Genomic DNA, 11,979 nt, shown 5'->3' with positions numbered 1-11,979 from the left:
AGAATGATTAAATGCATTTTGCCAAGTTAGGCTTGCTACCAATAACCAAAGGATTTGAGAATACAATTGAGAACTTGGAATTTTCTCCTGTTTTTGCTTTTTGTGGTTTTTCTATATTTTCTTCCTTGCCCTGTGGAATAATTCAACCAGTTATAAAAACATTGGGCTTACAGAGTATCAAAAATAAGTTGGTTAAGGTTTGCCTAGAAAAATATTGTTTAGCATCATAAATTTCAAGAAATGTCCATTAACTCCTCCTGTAGACATTAGTTTGATCTCTTTTCCAGTTACAACCCTAACTTATTACTTTTTAATAGTTTCTTTATATATAGTTCATTTTTCTGCACTTTTATTTTCAGTAGGTGAGTCAACACAAGATGGCAAATCAGGATCTGGTGAAAAAATCAAGAAACGTGTGAAAACTCCCTATTCTCTTAAACGGTGGCGCCCATCCACCTGGGTCATCTCCACTGAACCACTGGACTGTGAGGTCAACAACAATGGCAAAGACAGGGCAGTTCATTCCAAATCCAGCACCGCTGTTTACCTTGCAGAAGGAGGCACTGCCACAACCATGGTGTCAAAAGATATAGGAATGAACTGTCTGTGAAATGTTTCCAAGCCTATGGAGTGAAATTATTTTTTGCATCATTTAAACATGCAGAAGACATTTAAAAAAAAACTGCTTTATTCTCCTGTCAGTACCCCCTCCCACCCCTGCAACAAGGACTTGCTTTAAATAGATTTCAGCTATGCAGAAAAATTTAGCTTATGCTTCCATATTTTTTAATTTTGTTTTTTTTAAGTTTTGCACTTTTGTTTAGTCTCGCTAAAGTTATATTTGTCTGTTATGACCACAGAATTATATGTGTGTGTATCAAAAGTGGTCTCAAAATATTTTTTTAAGAAAAAAAAGCAAAAACAATGTATTGCTGATAATCAGTTTGGACCAGTTTCTAAAGGTCATTAAATCAGAAACAAATTAATACAGGTTTGACTGCAGTGGTGTCTAGTATCCATGTTTTATTTCTGGGCACAAGCTAGTTTATATGTTGATATGTTCCTGAACACATTATCTGTTGGACTTTCTTTTCTCTTGTGTTTTGTTTGAATGTGCAATAGTCTATAGGCCACAAGTAGCTTTCTCATAAGTTCTCTTCCTAACAGAATACGCATTCTTCCAAGATATGAACATTTTCCTCCCCCATCCTCCATACTTTCAGCAGGTCAGTTCTTTGACAGTGAATTTTTGCACAAGAGAAAGCAGCTACCTGATTTCTTGCTTTCTCTCTCCTTATGGAGAATGCAAAAACATTGTCTCAAAGGGCTCTAAAGAAGGAACTACCAAAACCTAATTTGAAATGCCATTTCTTTTATCCTTCCAAATCCTAAACATTTCCTTCCAGGCATTTTAATAAACATATTTGGTTCTGGTTTTGGAAGTTCGTAAGAGCGTAGAACAATGAGCAAGTCAAATATTAGCTGTTTTCCATTTTATTTTATTTTTTATATGTATGTTCATGTTCCATATTCATTTAAGTAGCACATTTTTGTCAGAAAACTTATAGAGCTATACCTATATGGAATTTTTAAGTAGATAGATGGTTAACACAATATAGTATTATAGCCTTCATTCTCTGAATAGGCCATGTTTGACTCAAATAAAATTACATCCTGTTTAAAATAACATCAAAAGTAATTCATAGTTTTGAACCTGTAGTATCTTTTTTTTTTCTTTTCCCAAGCAAAGCCTGGTAACTTTATCTGAAAATGATTCCTCTTTCCATGACCTAAAACACTGTGTGGAAAAATCATTCAACTGGCATGCCAAATCCCTGTGGAAGGAAGGATTGCTGCCAAACCTATCATTTTTGAGCAGCCTGAGACTTAACCTCTCTCTTTTCAAAACTGTTTCTTCACTAATCCTATTTTCATAATTTTTCCATTTGCCAGTTTTTCATATCATCTTTGATATGTGAGCATTTATTATTTACATTATATTAGAATGTACCTTTTAGTGATAACATTATGTATATTCAAATCATGTTGTTTTTTTAAAGCTTCCTTTGCTTCTTTCATTACTGATAATCATCTCTAAAACAATCTCTGCATGTTTTTTTAAATAAAGCACTTTATGTCAAATAAGGGACTTTTTTTATGAGCACAAATCGTTTTCTATCAATTTGCAAACAGTGAAGATCTCACTTTTTTTTTTCCAGATTCTCAAGTACTTAATAGACATTAATTAAGTTCTAAGATTTCTCTGGGAGATAAAAAAGCTGAGAGGAAAACACAAATCCCAAATTCCTGATTGAGGTTTTTATCTCGTGAACAAAATTTTCTCACTCATATTCCTCTATCCACATCATTTAGCTAAAGACAGCCTAAATTTCCCAATTTGCTATCCAAAATATTTATGACTTGTGCATATAAGCCTTCTTTTGTTTGCCATCTACTGTGATCTTATGAAGTGAGATGTTTAGCTAGATTGCTGAATGTGGTTTTGAATTTAGAATTAACATTATTTTGCTAGTACCCAGGATTTCCACCCTTTGTATTTTATTGGCCTTTCTCTTGATTCAGATCCTTAACATATTTTTCAGTCATCTAGCATAAAAATTTTTCATTTTCTTATTTTTTTATCTATGTAATGAATTATTTATATTTTTTCCAATGAATTTTCACTTGGTTCTCTTGATTTTCAACGGCTTTCAACTGCATTCCAGGATATTACTTTTAAGTATTTCTAGAACATCTCTGAGTCCAAATAAATTATATTCCTTCTCCAATTGGAAGCATCGAAGGTAAATGACCATTTGAGGTCTAACTGATTTTTCCTGACAGAAGAGTTGTCTTACATTCTACTACACTGTGTTTTGGCCAGTTAATTGTAAGGTTTTCAGCATTTTTTGATGTTTAATAGTAAAATGCTTTCAAAAATTGGTATACCAAATTAAAGAACTCCTTATAGTTTCCCATTTTTATGCGAGCATGTTTAAAACAAATAATTTCCTTTCCCCATGTTTTTATTAGTAGGCTCTTGGAAAAGTAGGAGAAATAGTGTAGATCATTTTAATAAATTTTAAATTAAATTGTACATCAGACTCATTTTTTTTTAGAATCTGTTTGCTGTTACAAGCAAGCAAGATTATTTAAAATACTCATTTGCAACCTTTATTCATGTAATAATAATGTATATTGAATCTAATATTTAACTTCCATCACAGAATTTTGCATGTAGAAAAGCATTTGGGTCCCTTTGAATTAAAGGCTATTCATTTAATGAAAAAATACTAAAATTCAACCTTAAAAGTATTATAACCCTAAAAGCATCATAATAGGTAATCAAAGTCTAATATTAATTCCCTTAACTATCCTAATTGTATACCAGAACTAAGTCATTGAAAGAACTTGATTTGAATTCAGTTTAGACAAAATGATTTAATTATAATTCCTAAAACGTTCCCTCTTTTTTTTTTTTCCATTCCCTCTTTTTAAATGCATAATTGGAAAAAAATATTGGTGTAAAAAGTTATTGGAAGGCAAAGGAGTAGATACTAATACTAATTGGCCATTTATTATATACTGAATGCTGGGATATATATATATATATATATATATATATATATATATACATATATATACACACATAATCTCTTTTATTCCTCATAGCAACCGTATGAGGATTATAGTTAATATTCCCATTTTACAGATGGGGAAACTGAAGCTAAGAGAAGCTAAGTAATTTGCCCGAGGTCCACATCTAGTATTTGACAAATCTGTGATTTTTAACCTAGGCTTGCTCTCTTCATATCTCTTTCATTGACACCACACTGCCTATACACTGTATGACAGTATGCATAATGGACTGACATTTTGTAAGAAATTTAGTCATTATACCCCAACACAATTGTGGCTTGTATATAAACCAAACCAGATACCTTAATGACTTTAGAAATTAGGCAAACAAAAGGAGATGTACAGACATGTCTGTAGTGATTGTTGCTTGAGAAAAAATTACTAATTCAAGACAAAATTCAATCCCACATCTGCCATCATGAATCTTAAAATCATTTCATTTCTCTTCACTCCTGACATTCTTATATTGCAGAACTAAAGGTAAAGTAAATTTTAAGGGAAAAGCGAAGGCTTATGGGAACAAAGACCTTTTCCTAAATTGATTCCATATTTGATTTCACAGAATTAATTTAATGTTCACTTTGTCTCATCAATCCTTTCACTTCATTTTGAAAATTTCTGCTTTTAAAAGTGACTTTAGAAAATTTTACTAATCCAGAGAACTAATTGAAGAGGATGTAGGAAGGATAGAAGGATAATGTCCTTTTTATATAGCAACTTGTATAGCTTCCTTTCAGGTATCCACTTGTTCCGGAAAATGTGTGTTGGTTCTGAATGTGAAAATAATTAAAGAAAGGTAGGAACACTCAAGTAAGTATGTGTTTCAGTGGGAGTTATCGTAAAATTCGGCAAGTATTTTTATTTAAAATATTTTCTAATTTTGCTTCTAAAGCCAAATGAAACACCTGATAGGCTGCAGCTATTTACTGAATTTTTCATTCTATAAACCTCTCTCTTCAAAGTCATTTAAAATGGAAAAAACTTTCAACAAACTTTTTGGGTTTTTTTTTCTTACTTATAAAAATGAATATTTCATTGGAGGTAATTAGTTCCTAGAATGTGAGATTACATTCTATTTCTATACAACATTTTATATATTTATGTTAAACTTACTACCAGTTATATGCAGGTTATTACATAACTATTCACAGATTGCTTTATATATTACTCTATCTTCCAAGCTAACTTCTTAAACTTAAAATCTGGACACACATGTTAGTTGATTATCTAGACCAGTTATCCTAGAAATTGTATAACAGTTCCACAGACACCCCAGGAGTCTTTTTCAGACTAGGAAGTTTCTAAATATTCATACCTTTTACTGTCAGTTTGCTCTTCAGCAAATAAGAGTGCATTTTAACTTTTAGATTCTGAACTATGTAAACTTTAGCCAAAACTACCTTGAGTGATCCATTCCTAAATATAATCCTTGATTAAGTAAATCTGGCAAATCACTGTTTAAACTAGTTTACACAAATATTATCAAAAGAAGGATTTTCTACAGGTAAGAAAAGAAAAAATCCCAGGGCACTCTGATGCACCTCCCTGTTACTTTCCTTCATTCACCTCTTAGTTTCTGTCTTCACTTACTCTGTCCCTTGGTTATCTGACTTGCAATCTTCTGTGTCAGGAAAGTTTTCTTCATATCTATTCTGCTTCCCTCCTGATTCATTTTATATCCGTTACTCTTCAGTGTACTTCAGGCTTCTCAACACCTAAGTCTCAGTTCTTCAGACAGAATTGCTTTGGTTCCTTTAGTATTTTCTCCTCAGTTTTATTTTAATACCTACTTATATTTAAGAACACCTAAAATTATATTTTGTTATATTCAAATTCATTACTCCAGTTAAGTAATAGTTAAATAGGATAGAATTGAGAATTAAGATGTTACCATTTGACAGTGGATCCAACCATCAGATTGTCAGCAAATCAGCACTTAAGTTTATATTATCTAACATTTTCTATTGTGGAGTTTTATGATTTTATACTCTCATTAGTTTATAAGTAAAAAGCCGTGCATACAAAATTGTATATCATTTTGCTATTCTTTTTTAACCTTTATTGCAGCACGCTTAGCATTCATTATGATTGAGCCACAACATTTTACATATTTCTTTGTATCAAATATTAAACACAAAATACAATATTAACTTTCAAAAGCAAACCCTACAATAATCAGGTATTATCTACGAACATTTTTGCAGACCACTTTTGAAATACTCATCATAGTTTTGCAACATAGACTGGACTCTAACAAGTTTCATTTAACTTTTAAGTGGCTGGTTAAAATTGAGTATTTGTGCATATAAGGAAAAATTTAGGATTTTATCTCATGGCTGATAACATTTGAAAAGTAAATACTTCAGAAGAATTTATGCTGTTTACTAAAATCATGCCTAAAATAAATATTATATCTTGAAAATTCTAATTCCTTTATTACTGTGATATTCATAGTGTTACTATTAAATGTTGTAACATTCATTTTTTAAACTTGATTTGAGACCCAGATTTTAAAATCTGGGTAAGAGACAAGGAATCTTATCACATCATTAGGGCGTCCAGTTTATGATTGAACTTTTAAGCAAATTACTGTATTTTAAACTGCAACTTGTTTTTGTTTTTAATGTTTTAAAAGACAACATGTGGGTTTTTTACATTTTATTTGTACCTTTAGATTTCAGAACCATCTTCCTGTTTTAGACTCGCTCTATAGACATAATATTACTTAAAAACTCAGGGCCCTTTTCATCCCTTTGCACACTGAAAAACTTCAATTGATAGCAAACAAGCAGTTAGATACAGTTGAATTTGTTGCACACACAGTTCATTTAATGTTTCATCTTATGATTTGACTTCATTTACATAAATATAATATCAGCTTTCATTAATCATAAAAACTTGCCCAGTTTTATAATTACTGGATAGAGGGAAATGACTCAACTAACTGTCTAGATGTTGCAGCATATTTAGGCCTTAGAGTTGAAGCACAGTCTTCAAACGATTTCTGTTCTTTGGTTAAATGGTTATACATGATGGGACAAACTGTTTCATTTTGTTTTTGTGTTTTTAATTGGAGAACTTGATAAAGTTCCTCTGAGATAAAATTTTTCAGAGGTAATTTAACATTATTAAACTGTCTTCTAAAAGTGAACTAGTGAGTTTATAGCTTTCGTAGTAGCTTGGATGGTTTCGAGAAGGTAATCTATGGTAACCTATTTATCACATTGTCAGATCCAAATAGAATGTTTCTTTCAGACAAGTTTAAGCTCCAAATTGGTAAGCTGTATATGTATACTTAAAATTCTTGCAGTGAAGTTATTTGTAACCGGTCTCTTGTCTCAGGCTCTCCACCTTATTACCAATCCTCTTAAGTGTGATAGGGAAAACATATTTTTAAAGAAGCTTAACAGTAAGAACACTGAATTAATAAAAGATGAGCTTCAAAGATAGGTCCTGGTTTAATATTGAATTGCTTGGCTTCTGTGGCTTTTCTTTTTCTGGTCACATTTATTTATTTAAACAGTTTTTGTATGCCTTGTCATGTTTCCATGGAGATTATATTGTATAAGTGTTTGTATAAGCTGGAATCATCCTTAATTTTCTGTTGATAATTTTTCAAATGAAGATAAGTGGATAATTGTAAAATACACTAACTCTTAGGGTGTTGTAGTAGCTGAAATATGGAAATGTGTAGCTGTCATGCTTTTTCTGAATGGACAGGAGAAACATAAGCTACAGAGTATTCATTTCTGAGGATGCTTTTCTGGTATAAGAAAGGCTGAAAAATATTGGCAATTCCTCAGAACCCTCTTTCTTGTTAACGGGTATCTTTTGTTGGTGTGTTTTGCTCTTACATTACCAATAGAATATCATATATGAATTTTATGAATAATTGCTTTCAGTTATTTTGCTTTTGTATAAGCCGTCTGAGACCTTGCTATGCTGTATAAGTTGTGTTTGATGGATCGGTGTGAGTATGAAATAAAGCAAATCACTTTTCTTTTGTATTATCTATTGATGCCACTATGAAAGCTGACATTAAGCCACTAAAGAGTTTTCTATGAATAACTGTAAGTAAATGCTTTGATATATATAAACCTAAATAAAAAGATTGTATTGATACAGAGACATTGGAGAAGAAGATTTTAAGAAAGTTCTTTAGGTTTAAAAATGGCTTGCTGTAAAATGGTGCATTATTCCATTTATTAAAGATCATATTAATGACAACAGTGATTGTATCTTTTGATTTTATGAGGTCATCAGAAATTGATTGTTAGTGTGTTATTTTAGGTATTTTGCACCAGAAGAGTAAATGTTCCATCTAATATGACTTTCATTACTCAGTATGATACCTCAAAAAAAAAAAATCAACTAACATTAGAATAATAGTTGCACACTCACTATATGCCAGGTATGGTGTTAGTTATTTTACATATGTTGATAATTCTGACAGCAGTTCTACAAAATGCATATTATTATTCCCATTTTATAAATTAAAAAACTGGGCTCAGAGAAGTCAGACACCTTGCCCAAAACCACAGAACTGGTAAAGATGAGATTCTAATGTATTTTCCATTTTGCTTTGAACTACAGTTTTCAGTTTCTAATTGTAGGAAGAGAAACTCAAAAATAAAAATGGAAATGACCCAGTGGCTAAATAGAGTAGCCAGGAACATACATGAAACAATTTGAGATTACTGAAAAGTTACCAGGTACCAAAACAACTACCTCTGTTGGCCTGACACTGCATTTGTGCTTCACATCATCAAATAATCTTTTCAGTTAGACCTTTGTATTTTTTTTTAATTTTTGAATTTTATTTTATTTTTTTATACAGCAGGTTCTTATTAGTCATCAGTTTTGTACACATCAATGTATACATGTCAATCCCAATTGCCCAATTCATCAAGACTTTTGTATTTTTAGAAGGCCTTGTTAAAATGAAATACGAGCTTGTGAAGGCAACATATTGTTTTTGACTCTAGATTAATTCAGTGTATTAAGTGCCCTGGAGCAGGATCCACAGGACAACCATGTATGCCAAGGGAACTTTTGCTTGAGGAAAAGCATGGTCTACTCCCATAGGCTCTGTTGTCACCTTACATAATATTGTAGGGATAATAGGTTTGGATTACCTTTTTCCTTTTGACTCACATTCCCAACCTTACTATATGTATGATGTTACAGAGTAACATTGCAGTCCTCTACAGAACCCACTGTGTAATGTTCAAGATGATAACTAAATGTCCTTAGAGAAAATATGATGACCTGGAGGAAATGTATAGTAATGACCTGCTGAACCTTTTAATAATGACTTACCACAAGTAAAATTCTCATTTACACCTACACCTATGTGATCCGTCTTCCCAGTTTATATACCTCTCAGCAAAGGACAAACTTAGATAGTAACCAATCTACCTCTTTATTCTTGGTGTTTTTCAAATTAAAGTCCAAATTCCATATTTGGGCAGCTTTCATTTTATTGGTATAATGTGTTATTATTCACTTCCTTGAAATTGAATCATTACTGCTGTACTGATTATGATACGATTCCTGCCCCCCAGGAACTTAAGCCATCTTGTGGAGGAGAGAAGGCCCACCCAGGAAGAGGTTACATCCAATCAAGATGACGTGTAAGTGCCCAAATAAGTGGTAAACTATATGTTCAATATGTGTTTGAAGAGCCAGGGAAGACTTCAATGAGGAAACGATTATTGAGCTGGGTCTTGAAAGGACAGCTGGGATTTCAGTAGGAAAAGTGAAGGCAGAATATCTGAAGTGACCAGAAATAAAGGAGAATAGAGACAGGAAATAAAGCAGAACATGTAGAACCAAACAGACATTAAGACTTTTGAAAACCAGGTTTTGGACTTGCTGTCATAGACAATAGGGAGGCCAAAGTTTCTTAGGAAGGAAAGACCTTGATAGAAGTAATTTGAAGAAGTTTGGACTGACAGATGGGCAGGATAGATTAAAAAGGAAAGTGACTCTACTGGGGGCAGGAGAGGAACTGCAAACAAAATGCAATTTCAGTTGTGACCAGTAAGTTCCTTTTTTGGAACTTAGGAGCATCAAAAAACTTTTTTGAACACCTATTGTGTAGCAAGCACTGTAGTGGGAGATAAAAGACACAGCCCACCCTCAAGGTGCTCACAGTAGATTTGGAGAAAATTTTAATTGGAGAAAATTACAGTACAGATTATAAGTATTGTGATCGAGTGAAAACTAGGGGTATTATGGATGTACATGGCAAGGGTACCTAATCCAGTCTTACTGAGTCAGAGGCAATTTCTCCTTTTGAGATAACTTTCCTGACTGTCTTAAAATATAAGTAAGAATTAGTTTAGAAATGAGCAATGGCCCTCTAAGCAGAAGCTGCAGCACCCACAAAGCCCTGGAGGCCGGAGAGGGTGGAGCTTTTACTGGGGGGGTGGGAGGATGTTAGATGGGAGTAGAGTTTGGGGTTCTAAGTGATGGTATGGAGAGAGATGATCCAGAGGAACCCAGATGACACAGACAAGACTGTAACACAGAAGGGCTAGCATACTATGCTAGGAGTTTGGACCTGTCTGGAAGCCACTGGAAGAATTCAAGCAGGGAAGGTTCAAATTAGATAACTGTTTCGATAGGCTTTTAGTCTTCCTTTTTTTGTTGTTTTCTCCCTACTCCAGGCAATTTTATACTCTGCTGCCAATCATCTTGTCAATACCCTTATCAAGTTGCCAATGGTTCATGCTCCTCGACCTGAAATTCTAAGTTGTCTACCGTGCATCAGCCACTCCCTTTCTAGCATTACCTTCTGCCACTCGACTCTAGTTTACAGCTACTTGCTGTTTATCTCCTTACTGGATTGTCAGCTTTTTGCTTCAGGGAGGGAGTCTTATCAGTGTTTTCTGTCTCTGAAATACCAAACTTGATTGATATGCTGATACCAAAATAGTTTTTAAAATATTTTAGATTCTCACCTGACTTCTCTTAATCAGGCTTCTTAGTCCATCTGAGTTCTCTGGGTGCTTGAAAGTAATTTATCTTAAGGTCATTCAGTAAGTTATTTTGTGATATTCGTGGCACATCTTTAGGGTTAAAATTGACCAAAATGATAAGCACTGAAGGAATGTGTGGGTGTGCTTTATATATATAAATGCAGAGAGCTTTAAATAAATGAATACCATTATTACCTATAAACTACATTCAGGAGGCATGGTTTTAGAAAAAGTGAGCTAGAGTAAGTGGGTTTGGGAAATAGGTCCTTCAGTTAAATGCTTTTATCTTTTTTGTTTTTTACTATAGTGTCTTTTTCTCTTTACTTTTTTGGTCATGTTAAAAAAAACAGTAAAATCACTGTTCCTCAGGTACCCAGCAGCAAGTCTGTGCACCACTTTGACCACCAGGAGGCTCTCTTATTTCATGTTCTAAGAACTGGAGGCCTCTCCATTCTTTTCAAAGACTAGATGTCTCAAATTTGGTTCATAATGTTTTCTTATTGATTATGAATAATAAGCAGGACAGGCTCTGTGAACACTATTTACATTAGAAGAGTCCAGTGCATTTCGTTGACTAAGAATGTTTGGGCTATTAGGCAGAAAGTCTACAGGTTCCCTTCTCTCCAGAAGAAACAAATACCAGAGCCAGGACTTGACAAACATGACCTTCTTATGACTTCACTGTGGTCCTGCAGTGAAACATAGTGTACAGTTCCTGAAACATTGGAAGAGGTGACTAATCCTTAGTTGTTCGAACGTTTTCATGGAACAATGGCATTTGCCAGAATTCGATCAAAGTTTAGCAGAGTTCTATAAAGGCATTTTATAAGCAAAGTTAGGTTTTAGTTTTTTTAAAACCATTTTTACTTTGGCTTTCTTGATATTTTTTTCAAGGACACAATTTCTGATTATTTTTCCTCCTTATATTTTCTCTTCTCTGATTATTATCTACCTTAAAATTTCAGTCATATCAATATTCAGAATTGTTGAGCAGCCTTCGGTATTACTCTGTATGGTATCATAAGAAGGGAAAACAGGTCCAGTTTTTTTTTTTACTTAAGATGCCTTCAGATGTGTAAACTGACAGGAAGTTCCCCAATTATAAGAACTTATTTGGGGGCTTCCCTGGTGGTGCAGTGGTTAAGAATCCACCTGCCCATGCAGGGGACGCGGGTTTGAGCCCTGGTCTGGGAAGATCCCACATGCTGTGGAGCAACAAAGCCCATGCACCACAACTACTGAGCTTGCGCTCTAGAGCCCACGAACCACAACTACTGAAGCCCATGCACCTAGAACCCGTGCTCTGCACCAAGAGAAGCCACTGCAATGAGAAGCCTGTCTGCCGCAACGAAGAGTA

At 33.6% G+C, this 11,979-nt stretch overlaps 1 protein-coding gene across 1 annotated transcript in view; it reads left to right on the top strand.

Moving 5' to 3' along the window:
* Positions 1 to 7,866, top strand: part of BMPR2 (bone morphogenetic protein receptor type 2) — a 201,411-nt gene extending 193,545 nt beyond the window's left edge. The window contains exon 13 of the mRNA XM_060016280.2: positions 360 to 7,866. Within this exon, the coding sequence (XP_059872263.1) occupies positions 360 to 610 (251 nt within the window). The 3' untranslated portion in view covers positions 611 to 7,866. The remainder of the gene's footprint in view (positions 1 to 359) is intronic.
* Positions 7,867 to 11,979: the final 4,113 nt, after the last annotated feature.

The sequence above is a fragment of the Delphinus delphis genome, chromosome 7 (assembly GCF_949987515.2).
Source record: "Delphinus delphis chromosome 7, mDelDel1.2, whole genome shotgun sequence".
Classification (NCBI taxonomy): Eukaryota; Metazoa; Chordata; class Mammalia; order Artiodactyla; family Delphinidae; genus Delphinus; species Delphinus delphis.
This window is presented reverse-complemented; position numbering and strand designations above follow the sequence as displayed.